We start from the raw sequence: 23,610 nt of genomic DNA, 5'->3' as shown, positions 1-23,610 counted from the left end.
TCATAACTTAGTGCTGTTTTCTCTACTTCCTTTCCTCTGCATTGACTCTGAAATCCAGCTGTACACCTGACCATAACTGACTCACTCCCAAATATCCCCAAACAAAAATATATACCCCTAATAATTGAGAAAAGTGGATTTACTTTTTGTTTTATTTCACCCACTTAAAAATCCCTTTACATTAGATATGATAATAGAGTTGATAATTATTTTTTAATCAAAAGATATTCAATTTCAAAATAGATTTTTCATGAAAATTAACTGCAGTATGACTTCATCTTAACTTAGTTACATTTGTAAAGACCTTATTTTCAAGTAAGGTCACAATCTGAGGCTCCGGTTCGAAATGAATTTTAGCAGAACACTATTCAATGAAGTCCACTGACCAAACTTGAAATTTCCACTGTTATATTAACCCATATATTTTAACTCAGCTCTCTCCTTTCTTCGAGTCAGACTTCCTCCATACCACAACTAATTAACTTCTTTCTTTTTTCCATTATTTTTTTTTAAATATAGCTTATAATGTCCCTCTTCTGCTTAGAATCTTGCTCTACTTCCCCGTTGGTCTCAGCTGACCTCATAGGTGATTTGGGAATTTATGTTAAAATGTTTGAGCCTTTGTTGTACTCCACAGGGCAGCAACTGATACACTTTTTCTCCGGCTGTATCCTTTGCTTTGAATATTTTCCCTTTACATTATCAGTCAAAGTGCCATTCATCTTTTACTGTGAACTCATCCCTGATTGCAACCATCCATTTTACCTCATCAAAAGAAGTCATCCCTTTGTGTTATACTAAAGCAACAAGTTTAAGTTAGAGAACACGTATCACTGAGTGTACATGAAAAGTTTCCAAGGTCTTAATAAACACAAATAGTTTTAGGGGCGCCTGGGTGGCTCAGATAGTTGGGCGTCTGTCTTCAGCTCGGGTCGTGATCCCAGGGTCCTGGGATCGAGCCCTGCATTGGGCTCCCTGCTCAGTGGGGGGACTGCTTCTCCCTCTCCCTCTGCTTCTCCCCCTACTCATGTTCTCTCTCTCTCTCCGTATGTCTGTGTCTTGAATGAATAAATTTAAAAAATCTTAAAAAAAAAAACACGGATAGTTTTAAAAGAATCAATTTCAAGATCCACATCTTACTTAGGTACTCTTTCTTAAAGCTGATATCCTAAGTACACCCACAGACCACAAGTTTCTCTTTCTTATCTCGCCTTTCACGATGTTTCGCCTGTTTTGCAAAAAAAAAAAAAAAAGGCCTACTTCTAACCCATCCCAATATTACTATGATGCATTTGGCCTGGAGTGCAAAAGTTCTTGCAACCCCAAACACAAGAACAATTGTCAAATATGTATTTTTTTTTTGCTTATATCCCTGATTGAATTTCAAGAAAAGAGGACTACTGTGTTAATACTATTTTTTTCATCAGCTCTTTTTTTAAATGAGTGTTCTCTATGCTCTTATCAAAAAAATTAAAACAAGAACAAATGTCATTCTAATGAGGTTTTTACTCCATAGATACATAAACAAAGTTTAAAAGCCTCACTCATCTCAATAATAGAGTTTCAGTAAGACTTTCCTTCTATTTTTCTTTACCAAAGTTTATAAAATATTTACATATTTATGTAAAATATGGTTCATCAAGGAATTATGAGGAATAATTCTTTTAAAATTACAGTTAGTAATATGAACAAGAAATATCAAATATCACTCAAATGAAGCATAGTTACGTAAGTATATCCATTGCTTCTCTCTTCTACCTTCATTTGTTTATCTCATGAAAATACATGTTTCTTCTTCTCTATTTGCCTTTTGTCAGTCACAAAATTACTTCAAGAAAAAATACATTCATAGCTTCTGCATATAGGTAGGTGAGAGAAAAGATGGACAAGGATTACTCTATATGAGAAGCAGGGAAAAAAGAAAAGATGAAATAACTTGAAAGGAGCAGTTAGGGGTGCCTGGGTGGCTCAGATGGTTAAGCGTCTGCCATCGGCTCAGGTCATGACCCCAGGGTCCTGGGATCCAGCCCCACGTCTGGCTCCTGGCTCAGCAAGGAGCCTGCTTCTCCCTCTGCCTCTCCCCCTGCTCATGCTCTCTCTCTCTGTATCTCAAAAGAATAAATAAAATCTTTAAAAATTAAAAAAAAGGAGCATTTAATAGTGTAGGGTCTATAAGGAGGGTGAAAAAACTTAATCTCTTCCCTGTATATACCTCTTCATTGTTCCATCTCTATCACCATTTTTTTCCTCATTTAATCCAAAAAGCAAACCACTTGGAGCCCCTGTTATAAATGAGTATGCTGATGCCCAACTACACAACTTGGTGAAAAGGATGCGTCAAAGAACAATGCTCTACAAGAAAAAGTTGGCAGAAGGAGATATATCCTCACCTGAAACCAGCCCCCAAACTGGTAAGCATTGTTATCTCAAAGTACTGGAAAAAAGGAAGTTATGAGGGGACATGTAATGTCTTAGTTTGGGTTCTCCCAAAAGCTGACCCTGAGACAATGATTTAGGTGCAAATAGTTTATATCGAGGGTGATCCAGGAAGGTGAGAGCCGACAAGATGGAGACAGGAGTTAAGACAATAAAGATGTATTAATGAGAGGGCTTCTTCTGTGGGCCCTCAGACTTGATCCAGCTAACAAACTGTGTGGATCACACTTAAGAACTCTCCTGAGAAACCTCCCCACTGTTTCCCACGATGGTTGCATAAATTAACATTTCCACCAACAGTGTACAAGAATACCCTTTTCTCCACATCCTTGCCAATACTTGCTATTTCTTGTCTTCTTGATACTAGCCATTTTAACTGGTGTGAGGTGATATCTCATTGTGGTTTTGATTTGCATTTCCCTGATGCTGAGTGATGTGGAGCATCTTTTCATGTGTCTGTTGACCATTTATATGTCTTCTTTGGAAAAATTGTCTATTTAAGTCTTCTGCCCATTTTTTAATTGGATTGTTTGTTTTTTTGGTGTTGAGTTGTGTAAGTTCTTTATGTATTTTGGAGGAAGTGGCAGGGGTATCAATCCACCAAATCCTGTTTTCCATTAGTTAAGGGTTACTGTTGGGGCATGTTGCTAACTCTCCAGTACTTTAAGCAAGCCATCTGAGAAAAAATGCTGAGGGGGACAGACACAGGGAGCCCTCTGCACAGGACTTTTAGACCCATGGTATACGAGCAAAGCAACAGCAATATCTGCTATGGCAAGTTTTATTGTAAATATTAATTAAGAATACCCCTGATAGGGGCACCTGGGTGGCTCAGTTGATTAATATCGTGTGCCTTCAGCTCAGGTCATGATCCCAGGGTCCTGGGATCAAGCCCTACATTGGCCTCCCTGCTCAGCAGAGAGTCTGCTTCTCCCTCTCCCGCTCCCCCTGTTTGTGGGCATGTGTGTGCTCTCTCTCTCTCTTTCTGTCAAATAAACAAAATCTTAAAAAAAAAATACCCCTGATATACAAAGCACTTATTATAAAAATACAAGAACACTACCTGAATACACAACATAGCAAAGAACATCAACAAACTAATCACATGGCAGAGTGGGGCAAATATCAGCCTCCCTAATAATTACAGAAATGTGTTTATGAAAAATTAATAAGTGCAATAAAGCAGAGCACAAAAGTGATATATATTATGATTACATCTTTGTAAAAACATTTACATATGTATAGATAAAAATAGAAGAAAGTTTGGTTGTTTAATAACAGTTAAAAATCAAACTTAATTATAAAGGATAGAGCTGAGGGTTGCCTTATAATTCTGTATAAGATAAGTTGGATTTTCAAAATAAACTATGTATTATATAGTAGTTGCCCTTTTAAAAGAAGAGGCTATAATAAATCAGTTATTATATTTTGATAAAGATAAGTTGAAAAAATATTTCGAGCTTTATCCATAACTTGAAAGATATGTGTGAGACTAGAGAAGCATGAAACTAAAACCTGTGGCATGATGTATATTTGTAATGTTTCTTTTCAATGTAAATCAAAGGACTGCCTTTATTCATGCTACAGAATTTGTAAGAATTAAGCTTGTATTTAAAATATCCTCTTTGTGGGGTGCCTGGCTGGCTCAGTCAGTAGAGCATCTTGGGGTTGTGAGTTTGAGCCCCACTTTGGGTGTAGAGATTTTTTTTTTTTTTGAGAGAGATGGACGGAAAGAGAGTACACACAAGCCGGGGGAGAGGTAGAGAGAGAGCGAGAGAGAGAAGCAGACTCCCCGCTGAGCAGGGAACCTGATGTGGGGCTCAATCCCAGGACCCTGGGATCATGACCTGAGCCGAAGGCAGATGCTTAACCGACTGAGCCACTCAGGCAGCCCTAGAGATTACTTTAAATTAATTAATTAAAATATCCTATTTGTAACACCTTTGGGATAATTTACTAGGAAGCTTTAAATCTCCTGTTTATTTCCAAATTTCAGTGTTTTCATTACCTGGATATTGTCATTAATGTCACTATTTTCAATGTCATAACATGTCTTATCTACCTATATTGAGAAGGGGAGATTCTGAAATGTTCTGACTTCAAGAAATCCAAATATTTCTCATTAACCTAACCTAACCTCTTAAAAATGTGTTCTTTTTTCTTCCCTATAAAGCAAAGCCCACAGCTGTACCATCAACACAAGAAAGCAATGCTAAGCTAAAAGAAGAACATTACTATCACATATTGTGTTTTAAATTCCAGAAGATGCCTCTGACAGAGTACCTAAAACGAATTAGACTTCCAAGAAGCATAGATCCATACACAGGTACCATCAAAGGGTTGACTATCCCAGTGGGAGGGCTGGCTATTACCAAGAACCCCTGGAACCCAAAGTCACAGATGGCTTCCACTTCTCCCTAGCCCACATTCTGAATCTATCTAGAAAGCAGAATTTAAACTATATTAAATATGCAATGGATTGTTTGCCCCTCTCTGGTGAAGGCAAGAGGTAAAATATTCCTGCCTGTTTTTAAAGGGCATGCCAGTATAATGTGGAATAAAGTAAAATGTATAATCATCAAAATAGATAAGTGATTGATAGATGATAGATAGATAGATAGATAAAAATAAATAAGAGGCAGTCCAGTCTATGCTGCCTGTAATTACTTTTGAAAAGAAAGCCCCAAAGCATCCAGTGATATGTACAACTGACACTCTTCCCCCAAAAAGTCATGAAGTATCTGTCTTCTTCCATGCCTTCACATTGTTAATTATTCTAACTGAACAGATCCCTTCCTATGGCCTGCCTTGGGCAGAAGAAGGAAATGTGTGAAAGGACATGGATTGCCTTAATGCGCTGATTCTCTGACCTCTCCAGGTCAGCTATACTCTTTCAGCAAGATGTGGCTTTTTGTCAACCTGTCTGGGTGATCCTGCAGCTTAACTACTGATGCACAAAAGACCTGCTGCTGCAGTTATCCAAACAGGGCATCTCTGACCTCCCTGGGTCTCTTCTTCCTTGATCCATATAGCACAGTTACCTGTGGGGACAGACTCAGAATGGCCACTTCTCGGCAAGAGGAGAAGGCCTCTCTCCAATGTCAGAAGAGCTGATAAGATCACTCAACATCCCTTGTAAAGCCCAGTGCTTTCCACTGTAGAGTCATAATTGCACTGAATTTTAATAGACCCTCTTATAGCAATTTGCTTATCTCCAGAGGACAGAGCTCCAACGTTACCAAACTAAGCAAGAGAATTATTTTAATGCTTGTAACATGCCATTTGGATTTTTCTAGATCAACTCTATCTCCTGTGGCTCTTGCTTGTCACCATTGCCTATAACTGGAACTGCTGGCTTATACCACTGCGCCTCATCTTTCCATATCAAACACCGGATAACACACACTATTGGTTTATTGCAGACCTCATATGTGATATCATCTACCTTTGCGATATGCTATTAATCCAGCCCAGACTCCAGTTTATAAAAGGAGGAGACATAATCGTAAGTGGGGCTGGGGAAAAGCAAAAACTGACAAATATCAGATTGGACTACAAAAATAGATTTACAACTCTGTTTATTTAATGTCTGACTGGCTATCTCTGCCTGTATGAGTCTTTAACTGCTGGAAACCACCAGTATAGTAATACTAGTAATAACAACAACCACCACCACTGAGCACACACTATGTGCAGGGGACCATGCGTCTCCCTGTGCTTTAGTCTTCTCATTTTAAAAATAGTAATAACAATAGTACCTTCACAGTGTTGATGGAAAGACTAAATGAACTGATGCCTAGAACTGTGTTGAGTGCCTAATGAGTGCATATTAAATGTTAGCTATCATTATTATTTCACTTAATTTCTTTACAATGCTTCGCTTAATCCTTTCAGTCACCCTGTAAGAAAGATATTATTATGAACCCCATATACAGAAGAGGAAACTGAGGCTTGGAGAGGGTAGGCGAGATGCTCAAGGCACAAAGCTAGACAGCAGCTAAGGCAGGATTCAAATCCAGACCTTGACTCCAACACCCATGCTCATTCCAACTACACCATATTGGTTCATGTTGGCTAGTTTTTCAGAATTTGATAATATGTGAGCATAGAAAGATAAAACCAGGTCTGAAATATCAAAACCATATACATATTTTATCTAAATAATGTAAAAATATATATAAACTATGTATGCAAAAAGAAATGATTTAATAAATATTTCTCTAGTAATCACACCTCAAATAGTCCATGAGGCAGTTGTTTCCCATCACCTTGCAATCTGCCATTCACCTCAATATTTTTTTAGAATAAGGCAGGTATTATATCATTCATAAGAGTCTGTTCAACTTCCTCAGGAGACAACCTGGTATTGAGAGAAAGCACTGGGCTATAAGATTTTTAGGACACAGACTGTACCTTATTTATCATTATATAGTCAGCACTGAGCACAGGACCTGTACACAGTACAGAAAACAAGTCCAAGGTCTTAGGTCTTGACACTTTGGGAAAACCTAACTTAAAAAGAAAAGAAAAGCTGTCATGACCCTTTTAATCAGTGTAGATTCACTGCACTGTCCAATATAGTGGCCCCACTAGAGAGATGTATCCAAATTTAAATTTTAATTAATATTAAATAACATTGAAAGTTCATGTTTCTCAAGCCACACTATCAATATTTCCAGTGCCCAATAATCACATTTGGGTAGAGGCTACCATATCAGAGAGCATGGAATATTTCCACCATTGCAAAATGTGCTATTAGATAGTGCTATAACAATGAGCCATCAAGATTTTCACTGAGCCAGCCAAACCATAAGAAGGAAGCCACACACCCTGCAGACAGGTGCAAATCACAAGCACATAAAACACCCCTGTGGTTTTGTGGTTTTTTTAAATTAATATGGTATCTACTGGCCTCTCTTCTATTCACTCTTCCCCTATCCAGGTTTATCACATCCCAATTCTCACCATCAAATGCACTGGCCTACCTCAGAAACTACCATTCTTACCCTTAGGAGAAATTATTTTCTCCTAGATTTATTTTCAGTGTTGAGAGAATTTCATAAGCAACCCAGTCAATCTAACAGAAGAATATGTTTTCACGAGCACATACCCAAATCTTAAATCTTCTACTCCTCAGCCCTTCCCCCACTAACTAGAAGGATGCTTCCTTTCCAACTGATGTCCACTGTAATATCCTTGTCACAATCTCAGTGGGAACTGCACAGAACAGACCCTCCAATGGATCTGTCACAGTAGGAAGAACAGACTGAGGGAATACATGGCACCTTGGGTTCATACATATTTTTGAAGAATAAAGGTGGGTTCCTTAATCTCCCGAATATTTTCTTTTGAATCTCCAGATAATCTTAAATTATCAAAAAGCTGAAAGGAGTAGTTTTGGTTATTGTTTCTTTTAGAAAAAAAATGTATTCACTGAAGAAATCTTATTATTTGAAAGCTTTCCTAGAAAGAAATTCTAAAGGCAAGAGCTATAGCTGTAGCAAGAATCTCTTCAAAATATTCCTTATGTGGACTTCAGAGTACTAGTCAGCTTACCAGCACTATCCTGAGAGCTCACTGGCAGCTTGATGAATGATGATGATGGTATACAAATAAGAAGTAAATAACCCACAAAAAAAGAGCACTAATTTCAACCTCCATTAGATGCACAAGGGGGGAGAAAATCAATGTTTGACAAATGGAAAATGACAAAATCAGTAAGGGGAGACTTATTTTCAATTTTCTAAGAGGGCTTTACACACAATGGAGTGTTAAAAACAAGAAAAATAACCAATAAAAACACACTCAACGGGCTCTATTTAAAATGCATTATCACAAACTACAAATACAGAGCAGGAACTAATAGCTTTGTTTGTTCAAAAGAAGTTTAGTGGGTTTCTCTAATTTAGAATAGGTAGTGTTAGCCTTTGAAACTTGATTACATTTTGTTAAGAAGACTATGCAAGTCAAGTACCCAAACTGAAGATCTGACTACATTTAGCTATCTATGCTACTTTTGGTATACTGCCAAATTGTTCATTCACTCATTCATTCACTCAACAAACATTTATTAAATATCTACAGTTGCCAGGTATTTCAGGGCTGGAGGATGGAAATATTAATTGCCCCAAGGCCTTGGAAAAAAGACAAGTAACAAAAGTGCAAAAGGCCACAAGAGAGGAAATTAGGAGGGTTTTGCATAATATTTATTTGCAATATCCTTCTTCTGAAGATGGTGCTACACAAATAGAGAATAGAATTTTGTATCAAAGACCAATAAAAGCGTCTCTTATCTATAATTTCCTTTATAGACAGCAAAAATAGAGCTGAAAATGACAATGAGGATTACTGAGATATGAGACTCATACCCACAACACTGCTAAACCTACCCATCACAATGATTCGTGGAAATGCTCAGTGCCACCTAGTGACAATGTCAATCAGACCTAATGTTACAGTCAACCACTTTTGGCATTTAGTCTTCTCAGTTACTGTTTATAACCTGACCTGAAGAAAATTAACTACTCCCTTCTCCATGCTTTGTACACTTTATTCATACTTCTGTTATTTAATTGTTAAATAAAAATGAGGCTAATTAAGATGTAGTAGAAACAAACAGACCAGGGTCAAATTCCATCTCTGAAATTTACTAATAGCATTACTTGAAGAAAATAAATTCACCTTTTCATTAAATACTATCTTTTCATCCATAAGATGGGAATTATAGTACCCACCTCATAAACCTATTGTGAAGATTAAATAAGAAAATGTGTATACCTAAGGCCAGAATCTGGAATCTAGAAGACATACAGTAAGTTGTTGAATGAATCAAATGAATGAATATCCACACATTTAACTTCCCCTAATGTCTCCTATTTGCATCTGTAGCTCTCTTTCTTACCTGATAATAAGTTTCTTGAGTGTAAGGACAGTATCCAATTCATTTCCCTCTCTATCTTAGGAACTCAGAGAGTATATTCAAGAAATGTTTGAAGGAGTGGCAATCTTGGTTCAAGGATCTTCTTTCCTTGAATAATTATTTAATCTGCATTGTAGTTGTTTCAGATGATATTATTTTTATCCATTTGTTCTATATGAAATTATGGAGTTTCTATGAATTATTTATCAGAAAAAGTAAATATAATTGTACCTCAGTAGAGCTTCTTCAAAAACTATCTTTTGGAAAAGGATTTAGGTGCAGTCAGCATATCCTTTCTAAAGTAAGCTTCCCCTGAAGAAAGGTTGCCTGCAAAATGATGAGGCTTAAAAAGAGAAAGAAAATTAAATAGGGTAACATTTTTTTAAATAAGTGCCTAATTGTTACTGCTAAGCATGCTGGTTGTCATAAAACTAATGATGCCAAATTGATTTAGTGCTCCAAAGAAGAGAGATTTTAGAATCACTATATCACATTTTCATCTAATCAAAAAGTTGTTGCTTCATTTACATTTATTCAATCACAGGATCATAGACAAGCCTGAAAGTAAAGGGATAAAAGTGCTAAAAACATTCTTCCAGGGCTGGAGGAGAGAGTGGTATTTTAACTTTGTAGCACTTGAAATGTATCTGTCAGTCCCAGATAAGTTTTGAAGGAGCTGACTGATTTTACTCAAGCTTGGTACATGATTCAAGTTAAACTTCTATCTATGTCTACCTGTGGCTCAGTAAGCCATTGAGTTTCAGAGTAAAATCATTAAATGAGCATGTCTTATATATCTTCTAATATATTTCTATAAGATTTAGTATATATGTTTGGGTAAAAATTATAGACAAAAACAGGTGGGGGGAGCAGGAATTGGGGAGTTGGCTAACCAGTATTTAACACAGCTCGGCAGTAGTTTAAAACTTCTGAACTTGGATAGTCTGGATGATAATTGTTAGAAGACACTGCTTCCATGTGTCCAAGTTATAATACTTTGGCTAACTCATTATTAGCACAAAGACAGTTCCTCCCTTCCTATAACTAAAATGTAAGAATGTAAATCCAATATCAGCATTAATTCTTTTAGGTCTGAATGGTAACAAATGCCTCTTAATCACTTATCACATATTTATTGGGCACCTACTGTGTGTTAGATATTGCTTGCATTAGAAACTGGAAAAACTAGACAAAGATATGGACCTTACCCAAGTAATTCAGCATATGAAAGACAGACAAAAGAAAAATGGTGAGGTTTGTAATGGGAGTCATGACAGAGGTAAGCCCTAAAGGTTATGAGGCACAGGGAAAACCATGTGAAGGGGAGGACACCTGATCCAAATCTTGATGAATGAATTTCAGTTATCTGCACACCTCCACCCCCACAAAAAAAGGAACAAAACATATGTTCCAAGCTCTGAAAACAGCATAGGCAAAGTCATGAAAGTGAGAAACTCTGATGCTGAATAAAGTGGATGTGGGATGCTGCAGGAGGTGAGTGAGACAGAGAAAGTGGAGCCTTTGTAGACCATGAAAGGGAGCTTGTATTTTTTTTAAGTCATGTGGAGTCAGAGGATTTCACATAAATGGTGATTGTTAAGTAATCTGATTTAGCATGATCATATAGCTGCCATTATAGAATGGATTAAGGGGAACAAGACTTAAGGCAAAGAGACCCATGCCAAAAGGAGAGAATGGACATGAGGAAATTGTACTATATGCTGGCTAATTGCACATAATAATAAAAAAATAATAATAAAATTGTAGGAAGAAGAATCAGTAGACTTGGTTGCTGGTTGGATAAGGGCTGAGGGAGAATGAGTGGTCTAGGATCACTGACCAGTATAGATGAGGATGCTCATAGGATTCCTCAAGAGGAGGAAGGGTGGGGGGTGGGAAGATGGTTAGGCTAATGGGCAATGGAGAATGATGATGAATTCAGGTTTGGTGTAGATTAAATTTGAGATAAGAATTGCTAAGTGAAGACAATAGGCACTTGCTTGTCCAGTTCAACAGCTCCAGAAAGTGACATTAGATGGCAGTAGATATTTGAAACCATATAAGTGAATGAAATTTTCTAGGAAGCAAGTATGAAGAGGAAGAGAAGAGAGCTGAGTCTTGGGGAATGTTGACATTTAATTGGCTAACCCTAGAATCAAAAAGGACACCAAAAAGTTAGAACTGAAGAAGTAAACCAAAAATAGCATTTCAGAGTCTAAGAAAGAAAAAGTTTCAAGAACAAATATCCCCCCAAATGTCAAATGCTTCAAAAAATTTTATTTATCTCTTTATTCCTTTATCTATTCATCTACTCAATAAGTGTTTATTGGGTTCCTAATATATTCTAACCACTAACTATGCACAGTTGCTAAACAGAGTCAACTCTGTCCTCCTAACTCTCAGAAATAGACAGACATTTGGGAGTTATCCAAGGTTACCCAATATGTATAGGTGAACTCCAACCTCCCATTTCAAGATAGATAACCATTTAATGGAATAAACTGAATTTAAATAAGTGAGTCAAGAAATATACGTGTGATTTCAAAACATGGTGAATGCCATCAAAGAATGCTAAGTACTATAAAGGATTCCTTGGGTGTGATCATGAGGAGGTTGTTTGTGGCTTTCACATTGGTAGTCTTAATGGAATAAGAAAAGTGAGCAAAGGTCAAATTGCCACTAAATTGCCATGGGTTGAGGAATAAAGGATGCAGAATAAAGCAATGTAGGCAACTATCTTAAGAAGCTTAAGTATGACAAACAATAGATCAATAGCAAAAAGAGAACAAACGACAAGGAAGATTTTATTCTGTTTAAAGAGATGAGAGGATAGAGCATATTTATTGGCTGAAGTTACAAGGAACCAGTAGAGAGAAATAACTACAAATATTTATTCAAGTGAGAAAATAATTGATGAAATTGGGTAAAATTAATATAAAATATAAATGTAACATTTCAGGTGGATTCAAATGAGTTAAAGAGACACTACAGGAGTTCTATAAAGTTTCAGGTAGGTGACTGACAGTTTCAAAATTGTTCAAATAATCCATTACCATTTTGATTTTAAGTCCTATTTATAATTTCTTTTTTTAAAACTTTGCTTCCTTTTTGAATCATAGCCTTTGTAACAAAGTATACAGATGAAGTTCTGTTAGGCAAAGGCAAGCCTGAAGTTTTTGTTTCTCAATAATTACATGATATACTTCCATGAATGTGCAAATGTGGAATTCAATACATAGATCTTTATCAAGCACAACAAAATGTTAGTGCCCACATTTAAATTCTGATTAAAATGTCAGTAAAGGAGTATGGAGTATTCTTTATCTTGTCCATACAGAATGCTAGCCTCCAATTCATGTAGCATGATGATGTAAAATCTATCAAATTTTTTCCACTCATTTCTTTCTTGTTCATATAAACAAAATAAAAAACAGAAAGGAAGCAATTATTTAAATAACATGGCACCTTTCTTTCCTCAAATAACAATATAACTGTATGTTTTTTTCACTCATAATTATTTATACCCAAGTACTTTATTGTCTTTTATTTGTTCCTCCTAACTCTCAGAAATAGACATTTGGGAGTTATCCAAGGTTACCCAATATGTATAAGTGAACTCAAACCTCCCATTTCAAGAACAACACTTTTGTGGCCTCATATTTTGTGTAACAATACAAAGCTGTGGTGAGGTGCCAAATTGTCCCCATTGGTGATCTATGGTGATTAAAATCTCTCAATTTATTTTTATCTCCAACTAATTTTCATTGTAAAAAATTGTCACATATTTGGCATATTCATAATCTACACTACTTTGATGAACTCCACAAGAGGATGACTATTTTTTTTAAGTGTCACATATTCCAAATTCTTAATCACTTTCTTGAATTTGAATTAAGTGCAAATTAACTCATGTATTTAATTTGGATTTATAAATGTAAAATTTCACATTTATTTAATTGTGGTCACTCCTTTTGAATTCCCTTAGCACATCCTGCTTCTCTATAGCATTGTATTATAGCTATTTTTGTGTTTCATTATTCCACTATTAGATTGTTAACTTCTTGTGGACTGAAACAATATTTTACTCTATTTCAACTGCAACGTGTTTTGCAAAGTGCCTTGTACAGAGTTCAGTATTGGTCAGTTCTTACTCAATTCAATTTTCTGCAATTCTATGAGAAATAAATCATCTTTATCTAACAAATAACACATTAATGTGTTAATATCAAACATGACTAATGACTGCATGGAGAATTCAAGTGGGCAGTTGAGCAATTAGATAGACAACAAGTAAAAAGACCACAATTCTGACACATTAGTTCTAATAAATTTATTTTAAAGATTAAATAAAAGTTATTATGATTTGAGCCAGAAAACATGGGTACTGCAATAGCACTAGAAAAGTCAACAGTTCCATACTCCTGCTCTCTTACTTATAAGACATTGTGTTAGTAACCACTCTGTGTACCTCTTAACTTGTTACAAAGCTCAATATCTGTAAGGTAAAATTAATAAGGTTTGAGGATATGATATAATTTATAAGCCAATACTTTCAGTAAAGAATTTGTTTATAATAGCCAATATGGTTAATTCAAACTGGAAGTTTCATTTCTTTTCAATAGCATGAAGATATTGTGAAATGCTGGTACGTAATTAATTACCTCAACTTTCCCTTTTAATATGTATGTCCTTACAGAAAGCTCTTAACTGCTCTTAAATGTCTTAAATGTTTTTTAAATGTACTCTATGTTTCAAAACCATGGCTTCAATACCATGTAAAAATTAATGAATATGAATAAATGAATGAAAATGAATAATTATCTTACATAAAAGAATTTCTTACTGTCATCCCTGCAATCAAGAAAGTTTGCAAGTGATGTTGCCATTTCACAACTACCAGGGTAACAGAAAACCAGTATAATTAAATACATGACAAATTTAAAAATTTTTTTTAGCTATAATAGTACTTTTAATACCTTCTCCTATTGCAGTTACTGATTAATTGTAAATGGGACTGATTCCTTTCCTCTCTCTTAGCCTGCACAGTGTCTAATAGATAGATTTCATAGCAGTTTATTGTTAGCACCATCCCAAATGAAGAGCAATTGAAAGACTTGAGGCATCTGGGTGAACCACCAACAATATAATCAGCCCTGAATACTGGAGAATAGGCTGAAACATAAAAATATACAACTGCGGGGTGCCTGGGTGGCTCAGTCAGTTAAGCAGTTAAGTGTCTGCCTTCCACTCAGGTCATGATCCCAGGGTCCTGGCATGAGCCACACATCGGGCTCCCTTCTCCATGGGAAGCCTTCTTCTCCTTCTTCCTCTACCTGCCGCTCTCCCTGCTTGTGTGCGTTCTCTCTCTCTCTCTCTCTGTCAAATCAATAAATAAAATCTTTTATATTATATATATACAATTGCAATTAATGTGCAATGGTCTCAAATAAAATCAAGAGTAGACTTGACTTTCAGTCCAAGAGCCCCACATTTAAAATACTATTAAAATGTATTTTAACAGTAGTAGCCATGCCATCTCTGAAGTATATGTGACACTCAAAAAAATTGCAGAAAATGCAGCACCTAAAGAGAGCTCAGATGCATGAAGATAGAAATGAAACACATTGAAAGTAGCCTACAAAATAGTTTTCTTATTTTCATGGTGTGAATATACCTTTCAGTGGCACCAGACATACTACTGAAGGCAATTTTATATTAAACAACAAATAATTCATGGTGCCTGGTCAGCTTATATATACAATGGTATGAATCAATCCATGTCCAAAAAAGCACATAAACACAATATGATTGTGAATGTGTTTTTCCAACAGTTGGATGTTGCATCAGTAATGCCATTTGATGTTTTCTACCTCTTCTTTGGGTTTAATCCAATATTTAGGACAAATAGGATATTAAAGGTAAGATAACTATATTTAATTTTCTTTTTATAGTAATGAAAATCTTGAAATGATTTAAAATGTCCTAAAAGTATATTTTTAATTTTTCCCAAACTGTCCATTTTTTTCCTTCATCAATTCTATGAATTTTTTTAAAAAAGGAAAAACATCATTGTTTCTACTGATGGAAGTTGCTCTTGATTGTTTTATTCTATATCTCACAAGAGATATTTTTATAATCTAAAATAGGAATGCCTTTATACTTCTAAATACAACTATAATTACAAATGAATCTTTCATAATCTTTCATAATCGTATTCTTTCCCATTTGTCCTTTTTCATCAGACAGTCACTGAATGCCCGGAACACAAGCAGCAAAACGAGAGTTAGATTAGATTACTAAGTTATCTTACTCATCTAAAATTCTATAATTCAAAAAAAAAAAGCTGCAAACACTTTTACATAACAAAATTATTTACATATTTGGATACAACTCAAATATCCACCAACAGGGAACTAGTTAAACAAATTGCAGGACATCTATATAATAGAATACTTTGTAACACAAGAAATTAATAAAAAAGAAGGAAGTTTTCTATGAACTTAAACAGGAAGATCTTTAAGATAAATTGCTAATTTTAAAAAAAGCTAATTACAGAATAGTTTATAGAATGGTACTAACTTTTGTATAACACAAAGGGAAAAATATTCCATTTCTTTGTATTTACATAAACAGTGGAAAATTATCAAAAAATTATAATAAAAATGGTTAACTGAGATGGGTGGGGATGGGTGACAGGAGGGAAAATCAGAATAGGGGCAGGAGTGGGAGCAAGACTTTTAAAGGCATATATTTCCTATTGTTTTTGAACTATGTGCAGGCATTACCCATTCAAAAAGATTCTAAGAAACATTTTATAACTCATAGCTTCGTCAGGTACCTAAAACAAACCTGAGGAGAGTCAGGACGTGAAATTTCATGTAAATCTTTAACAATAGCAACAATAACATATTTCCAAAGACAACCTGCATAAAAGGAACACCAAAGATTTTATAAATTTTAGGTGGTTATCTCTCACACATTGGGAAGACAACACAACATAACCTGGGGACACAGTAAAACCTGACAACAGCAAAAATAGCAGCAACCAAAAAAAAAAAAGCAGCAACTGCTCTTCGTTGGATACATACGGGGGGAGCGGGTGGGGAGGCTGCATACTTTGTTAAATTTAATATTCATAATTTCATTTATTCCTTCAAATAACTTCATTTTAGAGATGAAGAAAATGAGAACAGGATAGAAAAATATGCATTCTATCACATATTTTTCTGACTCCAAATTCTTTACTGTAATCAAATTGGCAAATAAACCTCAAGCTGAAGGGGGCTTTCCTTCCATTACCATTGTTTTTTCAAGTTGAAAGGGACCTTACCCTATATTTTCACATATTTAAGACAACTCTAGAGACTTCTGGTTTGACCTTGGAATGTGGGTCTAGATTGGAGCAGACCTTAACTTCCCAGGCAGCTTAGCAGGTAAGCCATCCCTCATCAAATTTATAGTCTCACATGAAAGTGTCCAGAGGTTCCTGCTCAGAGATAACCAACTTTCCAGGAAGACTCAGGTTCCTATAGATTTGGGAGTTTGTCTGGCATTATAATAAAAACTTACAAAACGCCAGCTCTTCACACCTCCTCTCTATATCTCTAAGGTGTCCAAAGACTCTATATTCAGTAGCTTTTTTTAAATATAGAATGTCCTGAAAATCAACATTGGTCTTGTTTTCATAGCCCCATAGTCCAGTCACTTCACATATAAGTGTGTTATTTTAATGCACAGTTCTGTAGGAAAATTTTCATTTATCTGCCTCCAAATTATATATGAGAAAATAAATTAAAAGTATAAATTTGCTCTACAGTGAACACTTAAGCTAAACTTAAAAACACCTTTGTGCAAATTTCTATTAAGAGTACAATAAGGGGCACCTGGGTGTCTCAGTCGGCTAAGCATCCAACTCTTGGTTTTGGCTCAGGTCATGATCTCATGAGTCAGGAGATCGAGCCCCATGTCGGGCTCCTTGCTCAGCGGGGATTCTGCTTGAGATTCTCTCCCTCTGCTCTTCCCCCACTCATGCTCGATCTCTCTCTCTATCTAAAATAAATAGATAAATCTTTTTTTTAAAAGCACATAAACAAGTTACCACAAATTGAAATTATCTCAATCTGAACATTTGAGGGATTTTTCCTACTTAGGAATTCTGGAAAAACAAATCATTTGTGTATATTTCTAGGTAAATAGCGATTACTATTATATGTTTTTTAATTCCAAATGTTCTATTATAGTCATATTTACAGTGGATGAATTTTGAACTCAATAAACTGTGAACTAAATAATCTTCAATAGTCCTTTCTGTCTGTAAGATTCTTTGAGTCTAAGCACATTAAATAATTAAATACACTAACTCTTGTATGGATACAACTCCTTTAGGAGGCATTTTCTCTTCCTGTTCTCATTTTACAGATGAGGAAGTCAAGGTACAGAAATATTTAGTGACTTTTCCAATTAGTAAAAGGCAGAGGTGAGATTGGTGTTTGGCTCTGGATTTCGTGCTCTTACTCTCGCCTTATACTGCATATAGTAATAAAAGAGGAAGTGGGGGTAGGAGTGCATGTAGGTTGTATGAGCCAAAATAGAAGTAGATGTAAGCAGGAAAAGCCCTTGAGAAAAATAGCAACTCTGGATTAGATGCATATAAACTCATTGTATCTCTTTGAACAATGTCAAGAAGAGCTAACTAATGCTCATATTACCGGACTTTAAATTTTGTTGAAATAAATACACATTTAATGCAACTCGCTTAAAAATAAAGCTAGTGTTGAACAACAGGACTTAACACGTATTTATAACTTCAATGGGTTATATCATACTTTTCCTATTTTACTTATGTCTTGGTTAGAGTGCGATTTTAATTATTGTAAAATAGGGTTCTACTAGATGCTTTAAAAAGAAAAAGGGAAGAAATGTGCTTAGGCTTGATTTTCGACAAGCATTACAGACAAGACTATAAGTAGAGAATAGAGATAAAATAAAGCAAAAAGCACTGGGAGTTTGGCACCATTCTAAAATGTACTGGCCAGAAGAAAATATGACTAAACAGACCTTAGTTTGCTTGTTTTAGAGACTTATGAATTGAATTATTTTCAGTAACAAATAAAATTTATTTTACACAGTTTTATTTAAATAAATGTATTTAAAACTAACACACTTTTGGATTTCTTCTGTTTGTTTTCTACATAGTACACTTCATTTTTTGAGTTTAATCATCAACTAGAGTCTCTAATGGACAAAGCATATATCTACAGGTAAAGTAAACTCAGTATAGTTCCAGGGGTGACAGAGAAAACAATGGCACAACAGTTTAGCCAGATTTGAGAAGACTATGATCTCCCTGCCAAAGAAAACAGAATAACCTCAGACTTTTGGCTATATAAAATAAAGGGTTATGTTCTAAAACAGACTTGAATATTTTGAAGTGAGATTAAGGCATGAAAATCATATTAGATTTTAAAAGAATGCAGAACTAAAAATAGAATGTATTACCTGTTCTAGTCAGAACAAGTACAGATAAGCGTGCTCCTTCACAAGCTGACTTTGCTTCTCTCTCATGACAATTCATTCTAATCCGAATTTCATTCATTTGCTCTCCTGAACTTCACTTGCACAGAGACTTCTAGTCACTATTAATCGTAGCATAAAGTCCCATGAGCTTTTCAGAGATATCCAGTTAAATCAGTGTAGCGTATTTTATGGCACTCAAAGTGGAGAGGTGACCCCTGGGGCATGTCTTTCAGGGGGTTGATTCATACCATCTGTGAAAAGAGAGGAAGGTTTTTTTTTTTACACTCTGTCAGTCCCAGTCAAGACACTGCAGTTAGAAAACATGCAATGGCACCATCATTTTATACTGTACTAATGAGAGTTAACAGTTCACAAATTTAAAGCAAGGAGGTTCAGTGGAGACTCTAAGGAAAAGGAAATGTTAAAATAGGCTGTATTCCAGAAACAACATGACTCCTTACTTTGCATTTATTCTACTTGGCAGAGTCATTCGAACAACTGGATACTTGCTGTTTACTCTGCACATTAATGCCTGTATTTATTACTGGGTTTCTGACTATGAAGGAATTGGAACTACTAAATGGGTGTATAATGGTGAAGGAAACAAGTAAGTTTTAATTTGTAGGAAATTTTATGGATTCTTCTTAACTTTCTGTTTCAGTGTGTGCATTTTCTTAAGCCAGTGTTTTTGAAACTGTAACTCACAACCCATTAATGGCCAGTAAAAACTTTTTAGTAGATCAGTAAGTGAAAGAGAGTAAAGTAGAAGAGAACAGAATAGAAAATACCGGTCTGTCATACCTAGTAGATGTATGTGTGTGTGTATCCTGGGTTGACCTGAGAAATGCATTTCTTGATCTGGATTATGATCAAAAATGTTTGAAAGCCTCTGCTTTAGACAACTGAGTGGTAAGGTAACTTTTAATAACTCCAATGCTGATTGTTAGTAATGAACAATGTTAATTATTTGGAGGGCAGGTGCAGTAGCTAATTAGTTTACCACTGAAGGATTTTATGGGTTTATGAGTCAGCTATAACCACTAACTCAATTAAACACTTACAGAGTAACAAGGATCATAAATTAAACTTGACAATTAGATATGCAAGTATCACAGGAATAAAAGAAATCATTTGAAAAATTTAGGGCAGTAGAATTATGACTAAATAATAGCAACTGGGTTATTTAATAGTGAGATTTCCTTTTGGTAAATACAAGAGCCTGGCATAAAGTAGACTCCCCTAACTTTCTGCTCCAATGAAATGACATTGAGCATATTATTAGGCAATGTCCTTAATGGAAAAGGGCAGGTCCCAGCATGACTTTGAAGAAAATTCACAGCAGCCTTGGGAAGGAGAGCAATTATAGGATAGAGCAAAGAGAGTGAAAATACCTCACAAAATTACACACTACCTAGAGAGAGCAGGATGTGTGTGAAGGATTATAACAACATTTTTTGAACTTTTAACCAGAACTGCTTTTAGAAATTTGAAGTCAGAAGACCTACTGATTGGGAAAACATACACATATACACACACACACACAGAATATCTATTCCTGGGAAGTTTATAACCAAATCTGTAAGTAATTCCTTTTAGAATGTGTATTAACTTAAGTATATATTTAATTTAGTATAAATAACTAATTGATATAGAAAACTGAGTAAGGCACCAACTATATTAAATAATGCCTAAAAGTGAGCATGTAATCGAACATCATTAGATGCCTCAGTCTGATAACTATTCTTATCATATTAGCAAAATAATAGGGTTGCATCAAAATGCCTTCCAGAAAAAGTGGAGCAACTTCTCTGTTCACACCTGGATGCCTCTCTGCGGCATTTCTGGACAATATATCTTGTTCCCAGGGCCCAGAACATTGCTAACTATATAAAAAAAAAACAATATATGTTACGTACTCAAAGAAGGCAGGAAGGAAGAGAGCGAGGGAGTAAGGAAAAAAGGAAGAAATGATCAGATCTGTGTTATAACAAGAAAAAAAGAAATCAGCTTCAACCCCTAAGAAACTTAAGCTAAAGTGTGCTAATATTTTAGACTTCTAATTCCCACTCTAGCGCAGACCAGATATCCAAAGTGTCCCGACTCTGAAGTACAAAATAAATTACTTTTAATTTTTGTCATAAAATTACTTGTTATACATTTCTAAGTAAACTACAATAAAGTAGTTTTCAATGATAACTGAATTCTCTAGAAAGTAAAAAGAGACTTCAAAGTCTAAAAAAAAAAAATGTGTATACTAAAGCTGGAACAGAGTGGTGAGATAGCCACTAAGGAACAGAAATAAAGAAGATAACTTCTTACTCGGCAGGAGGGAAAAAAACAGAATGAGAAAACTAAAATAAAAAAAAAATACTAAACCAGTCCAAAAAAAACAAGAAAAAAAGAAAAAACAAAGAAAGGAAGTTGTAGGGAGAAATATAGAAAATAGAAAAGCAGAGAGGCAAGACAAATTGAAAGCACAAAATAAGATAGTAGAAACAACTTAAAAATATATCAATAAGTACAATTAATTAATATGGACTATATTCACCAATTTAAAGAGATTGTTAATATTAGTCAAAATAAACTTTAAAACAAAAATTATTGTAGGTAAAAAGAAGATCACCATATAATGGTAAAAGTTTCAATTCACCATCAATATATCCTAATTCTAAATGTGTATGCACTAATAAAATACTTAAAATAAATCAGAGAAAGTCATAAAGCAAAAATTAATAAAAGGAAGAGAAATTAACAAATATACCATCAAAGTGTGAGATATCAACACACAACTATTGATTGACCAAGCCACTTAGTAGAGATATAAAAGATTTGAGAACCCAATAACAAACTTGATTTTTTTTGTTTCTAGTTTCTAGTTTTTATTTAAATTTTTATTTAAATTCTAGTTAGTTCACATATAGTGTTACATTAGTATCAGGAGTCGAATTTAGTGATTCATCACTTACATATAACACCCAGTGCTCATCACAACAAGTGTCCTCCTTAATACTCATCACACATTTAACCCATCCCCTTGCCCACCTCCCCCCATTTGTTCTCTATAGTCAAGCGTATCTTTTATGGATTTGCCTCCCTCTCTTTTTTTTCCCCCTATGTTCATCTATTTTGTTTCTTAAATTCCACATATGAGTGAAGTCATATGGCATTTGTCTTTTCTGACTGACTTATTTTGCTTAGCATAATACACTAGCTCCATCCACATCACTGCAAATGGCAAGATTTCATTCTTTTTCATGGCTGAATAATATTCATATATATTCATATAATATTCATATATATATAGTAGTTAAGGTTAATTGTTATATATATGTATGTATATATAACATTTCTTCTTCATCCATCTATCAGTTAATGGACATCTGGGCTCTTCCCGTAATTTGGCTATTGTTGATAATGCTGCTGTAAAAATATAAACATTGGGGTGCACATGCCCCTTTGAATCATTATTTTTGTAAACTTTGGGTAATACCTGGTAATGCAATTGCTAGATCAAAGTGTAGTTCTATATTTAGCTTTTTGAGGAGCCTCCATGCTGTTTTCCAGAGTGGCTGCACCAGTTTGCATTCCCACCAACAGTGTAAAAGGTTTCTTCGCAACCTCACCAACATCCGTTGTTTCCTGTGTTATTAATTTTAGCTATTCTGACAGATGGTATCTCATTGTAATTTTTATTCATATTTCCCTGATGATGAGTGATGTTGAGCGTCTTTTCATGTGTGTGTTGGCCATCTGGATGTCTTCTTTGGAAAAACGTCTATTCATGTCTTCTGCCCATTTCTTAAATGGATTATTTGTTTTTTGGGTGTTGAGTTTGATAAGTTCTTTATAGAATTTGGATACGAACCCTTTATCAGATATGTAATTTGCAAATATCTTTTCCCATTCCAAAGCTTGCCTTTTAGTTTTGTTGATTGTTTCAGAAGCTTTTTTAAACAAGCTTGATTTAATAGATAAAAATAGTACCTTGCACCCAAGAATTAGAAGCCACCCACTCTTTTTAATCACTCATGGAAAATTACAAAAAGTGGTCATTTTCTTGCCAAAAGGCAAGTTTCAATACATTTCACAGAATTGGTATCATACAGCCCACATTCTCTGATTATAAAGATAAGAATTACTCCATGGCTCTGCTCTGCTCATTGAGATAGAAGGGCTCTCATTCAAAACCTAAGCTCTGGGGCGCCTGGGTGGCTCAGTTTGTTAAGCGACTGCCTTGGGCTCAGATCATGATCCCAGGGTCCTGGGATCGAGTCCCACATCGGGCTCCCAGCTGAGCAGGGAGCCTGCTTCTCCCTCTCCCTCTGCCTGCCACTCCCCCTGCTTGTGCTCTCTCTTTCTCTCTCTCACTCTCTCTCTGGCAAATAAATAAAGTATTAAAAAAAAAAAACCTAAGCTCCAATAACCCTATTACCAGCTGTCAGGGGCACAGGTTGCTATTCTTACAAAGAAATTGCATTTATATATATATTATATATGTTTTATATATATTAAGCAGCATTTTTATATATTTTTAAGATAATTTGCATATGACAGTTATTAATATACTAACTTTTCCTCAAAGTTTTTAAACACCACCTTCTATTACTATGCCCCTTCTATTACTTCATATTACTCTTTGACCTCATAAGCCCAAAGCATTTTTTACTTAACCCTCTTTTTTCAATCATATGCTTAATAATATCAATAAAGAGGGCGCCTGGGTGGCTCAGTTGGTTAAG

General features: G+C 35.1%; 1 protein-coding gene across 1 annotated transcript in view; it reads left to right on the top strand.

The window, feature by feature from the left end:
* The window catches only part of CNGB3 (cyclic nucleotide gated channel subunit beta 3), a 128,231-nt gene that overhangs the window by 52,443 nt on the left and 52,178 nt on the right, over positions 1–23,610 (top strand). The window contains exons 4-10 of the mRNA XM_006727116.3: positions 2,257–2,411; positions 4,610–4,762; positions 5,733–5,941; positions 12,315–12,365; positions 15,187–15,273; positions 18,551–18,615; positions 19,356–19,478. Coding sequence (XP_006727179.1) covers positions 2,257–2,411; positions 4,610–4,762; positions 5,733–5,941; positions 12,315–12,365; positions 15,187–15,273; positions 18,551–18,615; positions 19,356–19,478 — 843 coding nt within the window. The remainder of the gene's footprint in view (positions 1–2,256; positions 2,412–4,609; positions 4,763–5,732; positions 5,942–12,314; positions 12,366–15,186; positions 15,274–18,550; positions 18,616–19,355; positions 19,479–23,610) is intronic.

The sequence above is a fragment of the Leptonychotes weddellii genome, chromosome 4 (genome assembly GCF_054177405.1).
Source record: "Leptonychotes weddellii isolate Sample4059 chromosome 4, ASM5417740v2, whole genome shotgun sequence".
In the NCBI taxonomy this organism is placed as follows: domain Eukaryota; kingdom Metazoa; phylum Chordata; class Mammalia; order Carnivora; family Phocidae; genus Leptonychotes; species Leptonychotes weddellii.
Note: the sequence above shows the minus strand (reverse complement) of the source record. Positions and strands in the feature narration are given on the sequence as shown.